Source organism: Pimephales promelas, chromosome 20 (assembly GCF_988280905.1).
Source record: "Pimephales promelas chromosome 20, fPimPro1.hap1.1, whole genome shotgun sequence".
Taxonomy (NCBI): domain Eukaryota; kingdom Metazoa; phylum Chordata; class Actinopteri; order Cypriniformes; family Leuciscidae; genus Pimephales; species Pimephales promelas.
This window is the reverse complement of record NC_142788.1, coordinates 16,958,078-16,976,048: the sequence shown is the minus strand read 5'-3', so window position 1 is coordinate 16,976,048 and position 17,971 is coordinate 16,958,078. Positions and strand designations below refer to the sequence as shown.

General features: G+C 38.3%; 1 protein-coding gene across 2 annotated transcripts in view; it reads left to right on the top strand.

Moving 5' to 3' along the window:
* Positions 1–17,971, top strand: part of klhdc8b (kelch domain containing 8B) — a 105,893-nt gene that overhangs the window by 83,220 nt on the left and 4,702 nt on the right. For both annotated transcript variants that reach the window (XM_039652883.2, XM_039652882.2), the window contains one exon: positions 14,195–14,296. In XM_039652883.2, the coding sequence (XP_039508817.2) occupies positions 14,195–14,296 (102 nt within the window). The remainder of the gene's footprint in view (positions 1–14,194; positions 14,297–17,971) is intronic.

Below are 17,971 nucleotides of genomic sequence, written 5' to 3'. Positions count from 1 at the left end.
TAGTATTGTGTTCCTCTAGCTCAATTTTAATGAATACAATCCATTTTGTGAGTGTTGTTTTGTTATTTTAGACACTTGTCTTTCCTTCAAGTTTTTCCTCCCTTATGTGTATTTTTCTTTCATCTCAGTTGTTGACATTGGTTTCAGAGTTCATCAGTGTAATCGACAGACACTAAAGGAAGCGTGTCTCAGTGTTATTTGCTGGAAATGTCTGCCTGGTTGGGGTTTTTTTTTCTCTTCCATATGGCTTACAAATCTCCTCAAGCCTCCTCAATCCCTCAAGTCTCATTGAGGGCAGTGATCGACCCTCACAGCTCAGCGCTGAAGCTCTGCTAAAAGCCCCATTTTAGCTCCAAGCCAGTATATTACATAATACCACAGAAATACAGGACAGTTTATTATTCATCTTCATCTTAGAGGTTTTATAGACTGAGGCTATGCTCACAGTGTACACAGATGGTTTTGCTGGCATTTCTTTTTCAAACACTCAAAAGCTTTTTTTTTTTTTCAATGAATTCCATCCGAATTCAAGCAGAATGATATATGTATGACAGTTATTGCATGTTTAATCTGTTGGGATTTGTCAGGCTGTATTATGAACTACCTTTACAAATGGCTTTTTAGTTTAAAATCAAAGCGATTCTTATTGTGAAAGGCTGCTGAACTTTGAAGTTTCTCGCTGTTTTCCCTCCGGTTTTAATTAACAAACTATTTTTAAAGGCATAGTTCATCCAAAATTATAAATTCTGTATGAAAACTTTGTCTTCAGTGGAACGCTAAAAATAAATATTGAAGATAGTATTGCCCAATTTTCCATTGTTAACCTCTATTATAAAATGTGTTACTTTTGCACTTTTTCCTAGCTTGGTTAAAACCAGACCATTCACAATTGTAATGGAGATATGGTCTGGCAAGGCATCATAGACAAATCATTTCCAGAGGGGCGTCACCAACGGACGTCTTGGATAGACCTAAAACCAATCAGAGCAATGAAAGAGATGACGTATGTAGAGCGATGGAGAAACATCTCCGAGTGTTGTTGTTTGCTCGGTTTTTAAAAAAGGACACGTTCAAAACGCTTAAAAACAGATGTGATAGCTGATTCGAACAAGTGATGTTCAATGGCGGCATCCATCTTTGTAATGTAGGCTTCAAAATCCCAGCGCTGTCGTCATCGTGTCAGCACAAGCCCGCCCCCTACGTTTCTGGGGTGTGTTTCCCGTACAACGACGTAGTTCGCTGCTTCACTACCATAGTACGATATATCGTTGGAGAAATCAACTAGCTAGTCACGACTGTTTCCCGAAATCCATTGTCGCAAAGTATCGTTCAACCACGTTGCTTTCGCACGTGGTGGAGTAATAACTGCTTTTAATGAAACTGTGTGAGATCCAATTAACGCTAGATTTTTAAATAAAAATTACAAACATGTAATCTGAGGACTATTTCTAATTGTTCTCAGTTATTTTGCTTCATTACCAGACTCAATATTTAGCTCGTTCTTACATAGTAGAGCACGTTCGCACATGCGCACTCTTCAAACACGGTACTTTAAATCTTTTGACAAACTAAAAGACGTAAATTACATTTGTATGTATTCTGAATAAATTTTGCGAATGTTCGTTGGAACGATGGTTTCGGGAAACACCGACTCGTTAAACTATGCAGATAACGACGGAACTTGCGACCATAGTTGGCTTATGATGCTTTCGGGAAACGCACCCCTGATTTGTGCCTCGATTTCGACATATTGGAAATGGGCTTGAATGACCTCTTTGCCAGACTAACTTTCAGAGCAAATATAAATTTGCCGGAAAACAGGCTATTTTTCATATCTTATGAAGCTTTGTGTGAGGAAAAAGGCTGAAATTGAAGTTGTTTTTCACTGAAGCTCTTATATATGGTGCTTTATCTTTAATAGTAGCCAGGGAAAAACCAGACAACTTCCGGCAAATTTAGATTTGCTCTATAAGTTAGTCTTGCAAAGAGCTCGTTCAAACCCATTTTCCAGTCCGCAGAAATCGCGGCACTAATCAGAAACGTTGGGCCGGGCTTCACACGATGACGACAGTGCTGGGATTTTGAAGCAGATTTTGTAGCCTATATTACAAAGATGGACGCCGCCGTCGAACATCACTCGCTCGATTTCAGCTATCACGTCTGTTTTTAAGTGATATGAACGTTTACTTTTTTTAAAAACCGAGCAATGAACATCACTCGGAGATGTATCGCCGCCAGCCGCCGCTCTGCAAACGTCATCTCCTTCATCGCTCTGATTGGTTTTAGGTCTACCCGCGACGTCCGTTGGTGACGCCCCTCTGGAAATGATTTGTCTATGACGCTTTGCCAGACCATATCTCTGTTACAAGTGAGAATGGTCTGGTTTTAAACAGGCTACTTTAATAGTGCACAAGTCATATGGATTTGAAACAAAGTAAAGGTTTGTAAACGAGGATCCAATTTTGGGGTGAACAATCCCTTGAAATTTTTATTGTCATACAATAAATCCAAGTGACCCATAGAGAAATATTGTAATGCTTTTTGCGCACACATTTTTTAAACATTTATAACATGCCAAATCAATTAATGAAATGTGTGTGGATAAAAGTGGAGTGTTTACCAGGGGATCGCTGCCCATAAGGTCTGATTATCTTCTGGCTAGCTTCCTCTTGTCCATCTGCCAGTATTTATGAGTTGAGATTTCTCTCCATCTCTTTGTCTTACTGTCTGTTAGAGCTAATTGAGAGTGCATGCGAAAAGCCTTTGACATTTTAGAAGAATCATAGCATAATCAAACACCTTCCACGGTGCTCTGTGTGCCTGTTTGTCTCTCGCTCTCACCCTGTCCCATTTCTTTTCTGATATTTATTTTCTGTCACTCGCTGTCTCATTGCCTCCTCATGTGCGGTCACCTTTAATACTTTCATGTCGTTTTTTCTTTCCATTGCTTATGTTTGAAACTTTGTTTTCTTGGCCATTCTTCCTTAGCTTCATGCTACGACAGATCAACCATAGTTTGTTAGCATGAATATTAAGATTTCTGTCTGCAAGTTTGACTAAGAATGACTCATAGTTGCACAAATTCAATTGATGTATAAGACCTTTTAGCATTAATTAGAGATTTTTATGTATATGAGCAACATTGTGGCACCATATTTAGCTCTTAGCTACAGTTTTACATAAACATTTTTTGCATATGAGAGTTTGTGCTGCATCAAAAGCATCCAATCTGAATTGAAAGTACTACAGTGCTTCTGTGAACACATTCACTCAGCGCTGTCACAGAAATAGATTGTTTTTTAAATGACTAGGTAAATTATTATTTCAGTTGCAATCAACTTCAAGAAGGCAGACAAAAAAAAATGAAAGCAGATGCACTATGACTGGCGGGAGTCACCCTCCAAACGGAGCATAAGAGAAACATGTAAATCATACTGCTAGCAATTAATTACATTACATTACATAATGTCTCTCGTGAACAAAACGCTCCAAGTTAAGATTACTAATATTACTCTGTTCTATCACTAGATATAGTCACATCCTTCCTTTTATATACTGAATATGATCCTGTAATAAAGAAGTTTAAAAAGTTGTCAGCCATCCCCAACATTTTTTTTCATTTTCACAAAGCTTTTATGAATGTCTGAACATGCAATATATTTAAAGAAAGAACAGAGCCTCAATCTAGCTTTATGCATTATTTTTTCATTAACACTTAAACATTATGAACAAAAACATTTTAATCAACCGCTAAAAAGTATGTTTATATACAGTAGAATGAATGTAATCTGGACGCACTATATTCCCCATATTGTCATTATCATGTGACCTATCAATGTCAGTTTTCACAAATACTCCATCGTATGCACACTTCAGAATCTCACCGGAAGAAGTAGGTCATCCCGGGAATTTTCGCCTACTTTTTGACCGAGTACTGTGAATTCGGACAAACTTCGTTTGTCCAGTCTTTTTTGTCTACTATATAGTAGGGAAGTATGCATTTTCAGATGCAACTGTTGTCTCATAAATTATGGAAAATTCCGGCAATGGTGGGGAAAGAGTTATTGGAGTTATCATGAGAAATCAAATTTCCCTTAATCTTTTGAGATAAGAGTTCATTGTACTTTGAATGCAGGCTGCAAAAATAACATTTTAACTAAAAAAATTAAAGTAACACCAGGTAGTTTTTGCTCTTGGGGTCCCCCTACAGTTGGGAATCAGTATTGTCCTCTACTACTGTCGTAAACTCTGTCATCCTACATGCACGCGCATTTGTTGACAACAATGATAGCCCTGAACACTATAGGAGGAGGTCACATGTAGGTGAAATCTCTGATCTTAACAGTTTGTACAGCACAAGTCAGCCTGGGTTGTTCTTACACTAGCTATGTTTCGATCTAAAGTTGTGAATTTAACTAGTTATGCACAAACTTAGAATATCGCATAAAACATTTGCGAATAAAGCAATGTTTCCATCCCATGTGTTCAAGAGAACAAAATAGTCACTTCCTGGAATTGGTGCAAAATATCTGTATTAAAAATAGAAGTTGCTGCAATCGGGGAAGCTGTTGTGGCTTTTTTTCCCCTACATCATAAATGACTTGCGTCTCAGAGTGCACAGACTAAACCCAATAAAAGCTGTCATTCGGATGCCTGGTGTTTTGCAAACGGAACCATGTGAGACACTTCTGGGAGGTCATTATACCCAATCATTCTGATGATAGACTTTGGCTCAGGCATTTCAGAACGATCAAACCAACATTTGAGATTCGGTCCGCTGGTTAGCCAAGTTATCCAATTACATCCACTGAGGCAGTCACAAGGTTTTTTTTGCTGCACATCAAGGGATATATTCGTTTTATGCGCTATTTCCTATCAGATAAAGAAATGTTGTGCCTCATTTGAGCGCATAAGTTATTTTCATGTGAATTTTTGGAATTTATGCACATCTTGACGTTTCCATGCAGTGTTTTTCATCCGATATACCAAAATGTGAATGAAAATGAGTGGATGGAATTACACAAGCTTTGCAAAGAGGCTTTTACTGAATCTTTAGGAAGTTATTATCCCTAATATGTATATTCTGTCATTTTAATCACTCCTGTGTCGTTACAGTCTTTTTTTTTTTCTTTTTTTTTTCTGAGGCACATAAAAGATTTTGAGAACAGGTGCCCAGTAATTTAAAAAAAAAAAAAAAAGTCTTCTTTTGAGTTCCACATAAGAAAGAAACTAGAGGGTGAGTAAATGGTAAAAAGCATTTTAAACATCCCTTTAAAAAAAAAATCAAAAAGGTTAAGTTTTGCCTAGTTAATATTGCCCAGCTAGCACCTACTGCTGGTATATATAGTCTAAATTAAATTAAATTGCAGCTTAGAAATTTATTTATTTTTAGTTTTTTTTTTATAAGCAGACCTCAGTGGGGAAACTACAATAAGATGCCTTTAAAGGTGCCCTATGTAAAAATTGAGGTGAAAATATCCCAAAAATGAGCTACACGCATCAAAAGAATGAGAAGAAATAAGGTTGATGATGTCATTAAAAAAATGAGAAGTTATAGTGCTGCCGAGATATTAACCTGAATTAGCATGCTAAATTACTAGCCCCGGCCCGGCAGGTGTCGTAATACCAGTTTCGGCCATGGGAGGCGGTATGGCAACATTACCACCAGCCAAACTGCTGTACACGAGTAAGTCGCGCGGCTTGTGTGTACTTGAACCAGCTTGAACCTGATGTCAGTCGTGTGGAAAATACAGCCCACTACTACATTTCAGTTCAGGGAAGAGTTAAAAAAATGATTGGTCGATATTATGCATGAGGAATATATTTTGGTAAGTTGTAGCATACTGTATCTTTCGACAGTGTTCGTGTTCTTTTACCATTAGTTAGTAGAGATGATCGGTTCATGTGCGCTAGGGATCTGTCGTGTAAAGCGCCAAAACTGTATTTATTGTTTGAATTGCGTAATAAAATTAACAGAATCTGAGAGCTGAGATCGATCTCCGTGTCCTTTTCTGTGCATGACAAAATGGATGTGTGGCGTGAGAGTGTGTGAAAAGTGTTATGAGAGTTGGCAGCTCTGAAAGACGCTAGCTTGGTCCACATCAGGGAATGCTGTCTGTCAAATTAATTAAAACTAATGATAAAAAATGTAATATGAAAAAAACGAATACCATAAAACTAGAAATAATAGCCTGGGCTTTAATTTTCCCATATCGTCGAAATGCACTGACTTTAGTGTTGAGATGTTGTTCATTTAGTCTCTAAACTGTAAAAATCTCCAAATGCTGCACGTGAAACTGCGGTCTTCCAACCTTTTACTATCGTGTCAATTGATTTGATTAATATGCACGAGGGAGACAGAGCAACACAGCGCTCGCCCGTGTTGTTTGAAGACATGAGAGTGCGCATGGCCGCGGAGGTATTTCTGGAGGTATACTGCCCCCATCTGGTATGGAATATGGTGTATGATTTGATTTTAAATGCCAGAGGGCACCTTTAATAAAAGTGAGATTGGTATGGTTGGTTTAGTTTCACACGATGAAATTTTCAGTGGATGTTTTTTTTTGTAGACGTAAAAGGACACAACCTCTCACATTCATTCTGTGCTCAGACTCATTACCTCAGCCTCTGTGTGCTGTGCCGTACAGGCAGTGTGTTCATTCATTAGGCGTGACTGTTGCTATTGTCAGCTTGTGTTCTTGGGCCTTTTCATACATGAATGAGTGTGGCGTTAGCAACAATACTAGATCCCTCATCCTTATTCACTGTAACAGCATGCAAAAATGGCTTGTGTGCACCACCAACGCAGGATTTAATACAAACTTCCTCCCTTTTTAAGGTATGATGGAAACAGTTTTTCCACTGTGCGAGTCCCTGGCATTGATGTCCTGCTGTCACATCTTTTACTCTTCCTCTCTTGCTTTATCCCTTGTTCTCAGACTGACCTTACACATTCCCTCCTAATACACTCCTGTCATTTCTCCTTATTTTCAACTCTCGTCTCCTGCCTCACAAGGACTGTCTGAACCTGCGGCTCTGATAACGAAAACTCCACATGCGTTCCTCTGCAGCATCACACTGACTGATATAGTGCATTAGCCCATCGATCTGCTCTAATCAATCCCACAGTCCCCAGAGTGTGCAGGAGACATCACAAATTTACAGTATCTGGCCGTGGATTTGCGATTCACTCTAGAGATCAAAATGACTTTCATTTTATTGTGCTTGATTTGATATATTTGTATGTTACTGTATTTTGATAAACTGTACAGTAAAAACTTTGTCTTTATAGTTACGTTTAAAAAATGAAATACTTTTTTGAATTATAGCTACATATTTGAGCATATTTGCTATGAGGAACTAAATGGAATAAGGTTTTGCCTAAAAATGGGCTTTACATTATTACATTAATGTTGACACTTCTGTTTTAGGTCGAGCCTATTTCGTACTTTCTGGATTAAGGCACATACCATTTTATTATTGGAGCATATACAAAATCATATACAGACATATGTCTGCACTGCACAACTGTAGTTGGCACTTTTATTCATACAGCATTATGGGTAATGTAGTTTTTCACAAGGAATCCCGTTGGTAAATTTAAAATGTGGGGGGTGGTCTGTGCTAAGGGCTAAAGGTTTAACAGTTCAGAGGGGGTACTAAGATTTTTTTTTTTGCATAATATTAGGCATTTATTGCATTTTACTTAATTTTCCATTTTACCATAAAACTATACTTTTAAAAGGTCACATTGTAAAGTGTACACAGCAATTAACCCTCTAAGATTGACGGGAGTGCCGGTGCTCCGGTTTGCGTGTGTCTGTTTAAGAGCTTATAGAAACTGAAACCAAGTTCCTAGCTCAATCATTCTTTTAGCATACAAAACCAGAGATGTAACATGATAAGATCAAGCGTCCAACATGCTCATGTTGCGTTGTTTTCACCCTCTAATGAGTCTGTACAAATTGCGTAATATGCGTTTACAAAAAAAAACACAAAAATGCATTGCACGTCTTTGCACATATGTTCTGTCTTCCAATGGCTCATTGACATATCACGTTCTGTGCACTATGACCCCAGCGTGTGTCGCATGTTGTGACGTCAAAAGCTGCGTCATTTGACCATGTTTGACTCCCATTTGACTCCCATCTACTATATGTTCCTTCTTACCGTTATTGTCTTTTTACAATTGCTTCATTCTATCATTTCTTTCACCTTTAGACATTCGCAAATTAATACTTCCGGGAGACTTGGGATGTATGTAGACGAAATGTGAAATTATTTTCGAATTTGGAGCTTTCTAGACTGAGAAAAACCGGATGATGTATTTTTGGCTTATGTGGATAAAAGACAACTTCCAGAATGCACTTGCTTCGCTGCCTCAATGCAAAATGACGATTTTTGCGTCATCTGAGGATTTTTTCCAGACAAAAAATACATAAATCTCTCGTCTCAGGGGAATATGAGGGTGGAAAGGTTTTCTACTAATACAAAGCGTAATGCTAAATCCTCCCCCCATCAAGGTAATTTATATATATATATATATATATATATATATATATATATATATATAATGTACCCTATATTTATGCACATTAAAAAAGCTGAAAAAAGCAACATGCACCAATAGCTATTTAGCTCCGCCTACACCCTTGAAGCACTGCAGATGACATAACGATCTCTTTATGCTCTCAAAATATTTAAATCTTTGTGTATATATTAAATATTTATATGTGCATATATTACAATGAACTTATAATTTATGATTCATGGTATTGTTGTTCTTTCCCTCACCAAAACCATTAAGTACTACAGTCAAATCAAAGTTTGTAGTGTTGCATTTGACCTCGTAGGTGATTGGCTTGGTTCATGTCTTGTAATGCTTTAGCAAAGACTTTTGTGAAATCCCTATAGGATAATGGAAAAAAAATACTTCCCGAACCAGACTGATAAACAATGTTTTAACACTATTTGATCCTTAAAAAACAACATTAATGAGAGAGTTTGTGTAAAACATTATTGCTGGCTTGTAGCGTTTTATAAATGCAGTTAGCAAGTTTATTCGATTTTTATAAGTATACAAGTTGGTTTTGCATGCACGAAAAAAAGAGCTGCCCAGGTGTTGCAAAAATGGCCGCCGAGTGAACTTGAAAGGCACTTGAAGTCATGACTAAAATAAATGAAGAAAATATGTAGGCAGACACCTGTAGATTGAAAACACTCATAAAAATGTGTTGGTTTTTTTGTGGAGTGTAGATCAGAACGAGGGTTTTATGCTTGTGTGCGCATATGTGAGTCTAATAGAAAGAGAAGAAAAGATTGATTTGTGAGCTTTAAATAAACTCGGGGTCTCATCTCCAGCTGGGTCGTTGTTCTGAGCCTGCAGACCTGTCAATCATGCAACACCTCCTGCTCTTTAGCTACAGAGAGAAGCGCAGCTGTGTGCATGTCTGGTTCAATAGCAGGCGACAGGTCGACAGACAGTCAGACACACAGGCAGGCAAGCAGACAGGTAATCTAAAGCAGCAGTTCAAAGGGAATGTCCAGTGCTTTTTAGACTTTGCTATCCTCCTTTCTTATGTTCAGCTCTCGAAATTAAGAGCCCATGATGGTAAGATAAGAATAGATTTCCATCATATGTTTATCTAGGGAAGTGCTCTCCAATTAGTGGACTGTTAGTCGACTGTAGAGACGATGAAAAAGAGGCGTGCTTTAGCATACTTTGAAAAGAAGTACGTCTACTTCTGGAAATGATGTTCTTTAAAAGAATATACTTCAGAGCCAACTGAATGTAATGTTTCAGGCTTGCATGTCAGAACTCCGAAAACGTCAGATACATTTTTCAAATAGGAACTATCTTTATAAATAAACCACAGATTTGAGATTTAAACAACCACATTCTCGCCTGAAACACTCTTAAAATTACATTTCATAACAGTAGTATTTTGATAATTCGCGGATTTTCTCCTCTCCCATTGATGCTCGCTGGTTGACGCGAGATGCATACCTGGCTATCTCAAGTCTGCACGAGTCACCTCTCGATGCATCCTCGGTAAACGGGGCGGATCAAGAACACATCCGGGGATTTGAAGTGGACTTGGCTAGATGTGAACTTTGAATTGGAACAGTACTTGGGCCGTGACTGATGACGTTCTCAAGTCCACAAGAACTCAGACAAGAACGCATATTGAGAAACAGTTATTGTCTTGACCAGTACCACACCCCTAAATGCATTGAAGCAACTGCCATGTAATTGGTTGATTAGATAATTGCATTAATGAGAAACTGAACAGGTGTTCCTAATCCTTTAGGTGAGTGTATATACACACACACACACAGAGAGAGAGAGAGGCAGTGAATTCATGAATCGTGACAGCTATACAACATAGTTGCTCCTGTTATAGTGAACTGTATGTTATGATTGTTCAGACCTTTGCTGGGAGGGAAATTTTAAGGTTTGACCTTTCGAATGTGAACAGCTATGGCCTGGAATCACAACTCAGAATTGACTCAGAAATATATGCAGGTAAATCTGAGAATGAAATGCGATACAGATGAGATCTTAGACAAGCCATCATCGCTATACACATGACTACATTAACCATCAGATTTGAGCATGCCTGCGTGATGTAGAGTTATCTGTGAACTCTAACCCTCATTCAGCTCCATTTGTGTCTCATGCACATTGAGAGACAGAGACAAACACTCAGACTCCTGTTAGCATGGAGTCACTGGCAATTTCAACCAGTTTATCTCGTGGTTTCAAGAGGGACAGCCGGACGTAGAAATTGTTTCTGCTTAATCGTTTCTCCTTTCTTCAATCCATCCAAATCTTTTCTTCTCTTTACTGCTCTCTCCTTCTCCTTTAATCTATGTGCTATAATCTCATACAATGAGATTTGAATGAGTACCTAGTGAGATGGTAAATGGTTTTCTCTCTTCTAAAAAACAGTTTGACTGGGCACACTGGGCCGCCACACTTCATTAACTTCCACCATGCTTTGTCTTTGTGTGTGTGTGTGTGTGTGTGTGTGTGCGTGTGTGTGATGGCAAAAACAGACAGGCTGAAAAAGCTTATTCCTATATCTTTGATCTTTCGCTGTCTTTCTCAGTGTTCCACTGCAAATCTGTTTTGTTAGAGAGAAGGTGCTTAAATGCAGAAGATGATTCAAGACAATTATGTCTTTCTCATTGTTTCTGACTTGGATTTTTTGTTGTTTTTGACTGCTGTATTAATAATGTTTTATTAGTACTGTATGGTTCCAAATTTTTCTTAGAAGTACATCTGTACCCTCATCGGTACAGAAGTACCCTCAAAAATGAGGTTGTCTTATATTCAGGGTCTAGACTGTCCATAATACACCCGGAACAATAGGTGGCACCAAATATGCGTAAAATTATTGTGCCAAGAAATACTGTGTGTCAGAGTGTAAAGTTAGAAGATCGCAAGAGCAAAAAAGACCCAAACAGTAAAAGAAAAACCTGCCATCTAAGAGCTGTGTGACTGTCATGTTTGCGGGCCTCACTGACGGGATCATCTTGTGAAATGTGCTGTACAAAATACTCACAAAAGGGAGTGGTATGTAAATATATATTCATCTTTTTGATAAGCGAAGGAAGTTTTGTTCCTGAATGAATTAGTGTGTTTGGACTAAACAGTTAACTGAATGATTCAATGACTTACTCATAGGCAGTACCTTGTTTAGTTCCTGAAAATGAATCATGTTTCTGAATGAATCCCTAAATAAATGATTCACTGACTCACTCATGAAGACATTCCCTTGTTGCCTCCTACTAGCGTAACTATTTAATTTAACATGCAGATGAGTCTCAAAACTCCCCAGCACTAATGCTTAGTCTCATAGTCCTTCTGGAACAGGGCATGTGAGCAGTGCAGGGGCGGTAATATTTCCTCCGGAGTGGATAGCGCCTTTCTGAAGATTACGCTACGGGCTGCTCGCTCAATCCCTTTGTCACATGATGGTTTGAGAATCTGTGAAATAAGTAATGGATCTAAGGTTATGGAGCTCAAATGTTGTTTTAATGAAGTTGCGAATCTTATACCCATGTGGAGAGGTTAGCAAAGATTTGTTTTGATATACTCCCAGTGAAGTTCTTTTCCGTTAATTGCTTAGAGGTAAAAAGAAGTAACACAGCAGTATTCAGTAGCTACTGTTAGTAATAGCTCATGCTACTGACAGAGAAATTTGTGCTGCACTTTCCTCTCAATAACAAAATAAACACTACATAAATGACAGCAGAAAAGAAAGCGCAATTGGGCTCAATCCAGTCACGTCACATGTATTTATAACACTTTATACAATATATTGCTTTAAAGCCACTAATATTACAACCATTATCTATAGGCCTATTGTAATTGAGCATATAGAGCTAAATATATCAGACATTTGCGGAGTGATACAAACAATGTAAAGTTCCTGGTGGACTGTGTGTATTAGTACTAAAATTCACTCATATTAGCCAATCAAATCTGAAGACCAGAACAAACTGGTGGCCTCAGAATATCAAGGAAAATTGGTTTTCTTATGACCCTTATTAAAGTCCTCAGAGTCAAACAATACTGAAAGATATTCATTTTCAGAGTTCAGAGTCAAGGACTTCTCATCCTCAGCACATCATCCTGATACTTTGAGATAGAGGGAGATATAGTCCAATGAGGACAGGTCAGAGTGTGCAGGTGAGGACCTATAGAGTATTTTTCAAACATACTGCATTTCTGTATGTGAGGCAGGCAGAAGAGAGAATGTGTTGGATGAATTGAAAAATGTTGAAGAGCTTAGAGATCCCAATAGTTGAAAGAGATGTCAGGTGGCTTAAGGTTACTGCAAAGAAGGGAAATGGCTGAAGATTACAGCAAAGAAAGTAAATGGAGCGAAGAGTTTTTAAGTGCCCTCAGAAAGAGTGAGTGGAAATGTTTATGGGAGCATCTGAGATAAGTGAGGGCATATACTGTATTTGCTTCCAGGCAGATGGTGTCATGCAGCGAGATTTTTTGGAGACTGCGTGTTCATGTTACGCCAAAAATAGTGAGAGATACGGCATCTCAGCTGTTTGTTCATCGCTCAAGACGTCTGTATAGTTCAGGTCAGATCGACTGTGTGTGTCTGAACACTCTCTAACTCTGACTTTCAGTGCCTGCTTATTTTTTTTATTGCAGTCATTATTATGGTTTTAATGGTCAACTGTGACCGGTGCCCACATGCTGACAAATGCCCACGAGCAACATGGCCCATCTGGCTAATTTGTTGGTACATCAGGGATATATCCTGGAGTTATATTGATTTGTGAAGGAGGTATAATACATGGAGAGATCTCAACAACTGGTGTTCAGCTAGCAAAGCACCCCCTGAAAAAACATTATCTGCCAACAGTGTGCATTGAAACCTTGGAGGTTTTTTAGCAAATGGCCCAAGGCATGAAAGCCATGTGACTGATCGCTCAGGACTGGAGTCACAGGAATAGACCTTATTCAGAGCAGCGCCATGGCAAGTATGAAAAGCTGTATGAAGCTCCTAGATCACTTAGGATTTTCCACAGCTCGTTTGTCTCAGCAGATATTTTGCTGTGTTTCGTCTGCAGAACAATCCAAAAATGCATTAAATGACAGTACAACTCACTGAAGAGACGGTTTCATTCCTGATAAAAATCAAAGATGGTGCTTCTGTGAATAAGTCCATGATGATGTCTTGACAGTGCTGATTGAATGAAATATTTGTTTTAATAGTGAAAACTATAAAATACTTGATTATAATTTCCATTATAATTCAAATGTAATATAAGATAATAAGTAAATATATTTTATTTAAAAAATATTACTTTGACTCCTTCAATGTGTTTTCACTGCTATCACTGTTTTCACTGTTATTGATATTCTATTACAGTTTTTGTACTATAGTATTTTAATTTATTTTCTGTTTTAATTTGAAAGTTTTAGCTCTTTTTCTTCTTACTGTCTAAAGTTTAAGTTTATTTAGATTTTTCTTCAGTACCTCAACTTAAACCCAAACTAAAATGAGACATGTTGCATTTGGCAACTAGCTGGAATAAAAAAAAAAATGTATATATATTATTGTCGTCATGATTTTAGTTTTAGTGAACAGTAATAACCCTTGTGTGATCTTGACCTCCTCTCTGACCTTTAACCTTTAACCTGGTTGTTTTCACCTGTGTGTAGGTGTATGGTTGAAGGCCACGAGGGGCTGTCGCATGAGAGAGAAGCGGGCGGACTTCTCAGCCGGCTGTCTCGGTGGACGGGTCATCGCTGCGGGCGGACTCGGTAAGTAACTGCCAATGTTGAATAGATTATGCAAATAGGATCAACTGAGCTTAGAAAACCGGGAAAGAAATCAACAAGACACAGTGCAAGGACTGTCATTTTTCAGAACAACCTGCGGCAGAAACGTCCTCTTAATAAAATGCCATATCAAGCAAATGGATTCATTATGTCAGGTCTTTATGTGCAGCCATGAGTAAGTACTGCACACTAATGTCACCTAGCAACAAGAATCTACCTCACAGTACATCGACAACAATTACAGGCCACATCTGAACAACTTTACGAACTCTGCAACCTTCTCTTAGGAAGCAATCTGTGTAATTTGCATTGATTTTTTTTTTTTTTTTAGCGTGTAGTTGGGTCAACATTCCGTTTTCCATTTGTTTCATTCGTAAGAAGAACTAGTTTTAATTGGAAAGTCAAAGAATCAAACGTAGCTTCATTGTGAATCAATGAAAATGTGAAATTGCTCAATGACAGCCTGTTCCCGAGACTGACATGTCTTTCAATGAAATGATTTGTTCATTTGGCTCTTTACGCTCCAGTGAAGATTCTCTGAATATCAGTCTCAAATACTGCCTTATTTTTTCCAGTCTGTTTGTCTGTGACTGAATTACTAGAGGGAGAAAGAGAGATTTCTTCAATAAATGTCAGCTCAAAGAGTGGGTGAGACATTTCTGCATCTTTCCAAAAAATGATATTTAGGGCAGAGCATTGCAGATTATACATGCCACATTTTTATTTAATCTTTTTCTGTCTAGAAATAGACGGAATTCAGGCATCTCAGGAGCTGATGGAGGATGTGTGTGTGTGTGTGTATTAGAATGTGAGAACTTTCACATTTGACTACTTCCTTTTTCACCGGCTCGATTTATCCTCTTTTAGTTGTTGTTACCTCTTTCTACCCCGCCCCCCCTTCATGTCTTCATGTCATGTTTCAGGTGTGTCTTTTCCTCACTTGTTTTTAGTCACTGCTGTTGCTCTTCGTTTTCTTATCTGGTGCTGTTTCTGAGCTATTTTTGTGTCTCTTTCCATGGAGGTTTAGTCTTTTCATCTTCTTTTTCTTCTGTTCTTCTTTTAAGCTGCCGTTGTTGGACACTCAGGCTGTACAGAATCAGACTTACACACACACACACACACACACACACACAGATATAATGATATAACTGCAAGAGATGCTTCATTCCCTGTAGCTCCTCATGTCGTTCTGGAATTAATGGCTGCTATTAGGTCCATATTGGAGATGATGTTTGGGAAATTGCTCTTCAGATGATTTGCTCCTCAATCATCTTTGGCCTCATTCAAATGTACTCTGTTAAACCATATATGATCATTAGTTTAGGCATTGCTGCAGTATCAGAAATATTTCCTGGGTGAATGTATTAAGGTAATTAGAATAATTAGGATTGATTTACTCAATAGCTGTTTTGTTTGTCATATTTGGATGATTACAATTCTGATTCGGATTCTGTCCCTTTTGCCATTTGGTATGACTGATTTTGAATGATTGACAGTTTTATGCATTACATGCAGTTTTGACCTAAATAGGGTAGTAATATGTCAAATTTGTTCAGCTGAAATATCAAGAGGCGGTTTGTTGCCAAATAATTTAACTACAATTGTTTTAATTTATCACCTGAGAACACTAAAACCAGAACAGCAAAATTACTCAAATATAATTACACAAACGTTAGTTTTGGTTTCAGTTTTCGACTAAATGAAAACATTCGTTTCAGTGGATTATTAGTTTACATAATGTCAGTTTGGATTTAGAAACCAAATTTGTGTACAGTTTGAACAAAGCCTATGAAATCTGATTTGCGTTATTTATTTCATTTTTAACATTTATTAATCTCTTTAAATCCTGCTAATGTTTCAGCTCCATTTGCTGTTAGTTGCTGTTGAATATGTAGATTTAACATTTAAATTTTGTTTTATGATTTAGCTCTACAGTATATTTAACAATAATATTTAAGATTTTCATTTCTGTGTTCAGTGGTTGCCAGTATGTGCATGCTTCTTGTGTGGATGCATTCAGTTTTGACCGCAAAAGATGATGTAATTTGATTGTATCTGATCTTTTATGGCATTTTGCCTGTTTGAAATACATGCTCGGTTTGTGTTCACACTTGTAATTCTGTTCACTTGGTTCATTTGGTTCAGAGTCTGGACCAACAACAAAGAAAATGTAGTCCAAGCATGGCAGTCATTCTTTTCTACATCACTCACCGATCAATGTAGGCTTTAGCGGGGAAAAAAATTGGCTTTGGCGGCCGCCAAAAAGCGGACGATCTGGCGGTTTTAGAAGATCAACAACCCAAACCTAAAAAACAGACACGGCTTTTATTTACCCAAACCTGCAGCCACACCAGTCGTGTAAAAGAGACAGGCGTCTATTTGGGACTCGGCTATTATTTGAAGTTTTACGTTAAATCTCTGACCCATCATCTTTTTCCTCGTCTAATTTTCTGTCGATCTGGTATCATTGACCCGATTGGCTATGAGTTACGTACATGCGCATGTGATAGACATTTGTAGCACCCAATAATACAGCTCTGGGCATTCGTACACCACACCTCAAAGACAAGAAAATGTGGTTTCCAGACCACGTTTCATTCTCAATGGCCAGGCTAGGTGAGAATTGCCTCGGAAGTGAAATCATTCAGCAAAGATAAATCCAACCTTTGCCAAAACAGCTTCTAAAAATCTGCCTTAACAAATATGTATTTGTGTGAACATAAGAGCGGCTTAGGATGCGTAGCAACATGCAGGAGCTTTCGACGCGAGTGCCAGAGCTCAAGTCAACGTGACATTTTTGATTACGGCGAGCGGATTCATCCAACTGTTTGTTCTACCAGGAAATTATGATTACAGTAGTTACCGCACCACCCCGTCCATATCATCTGCACTTCAATTTGAGTAACCATGGAAACTTAGTGTCAGGTACCTCATGATGATTTAGGTCTGCGCATCGAAGGCAAAAGAAAGAAAACACCCAGCCTGGTCTAACTGACCCTGAGGGAGAATGAGAACATGCTCGCTGTTCACGGCAACTGCAATGCGAGTGCCAGGATTTACCTGGAAACTTCGTTTTTATTTATTTATTTATTTATTTTGCAACATCAGAGGAAAAGTTTCCTGAAGCATAAGCCACAGAATCTGTAGGAGTTACATAATTTGAAGAAATCTGCATGGCGCCACCTGTTCAAACCTGTTTTAGTCCCAAAACCCACCAGGTGGCAAGTGCTTCATCTGCGAGAAACATCCGCAATGTGTGTGTGCTGCGAGTAAGACCGCTGTGGATGCTGTATGCTAATGTGGAGAGGGTGTTGTGTTGATTGAATGGCTGGAGAATCTGTCTAATGTGTGTTACATTCTGTTATTGCAGCTCATATAGGTTGTTCACACTGAGAAATTCAATACCAAATGTGGAAATGTTAACTTTAGGCTTTGACATGAGGGAGACATCTGGATAAGCAGTTTTCTGGTCTGTATATTTCTTGAATCAGAAAATGTGGGAGGGAAATATTGAAGTGTTCATCCCATCCCCCAGCAACCCCCTCCCTCCCTTATTTTGAATTGCCAATAGTTTTCAGAACAGCCATTGATTATGCTTTGCTGATTGTAGGTAGTATAGGGGGAGGAGCATTCTCATTTTAGAGATCCTCTGATTGG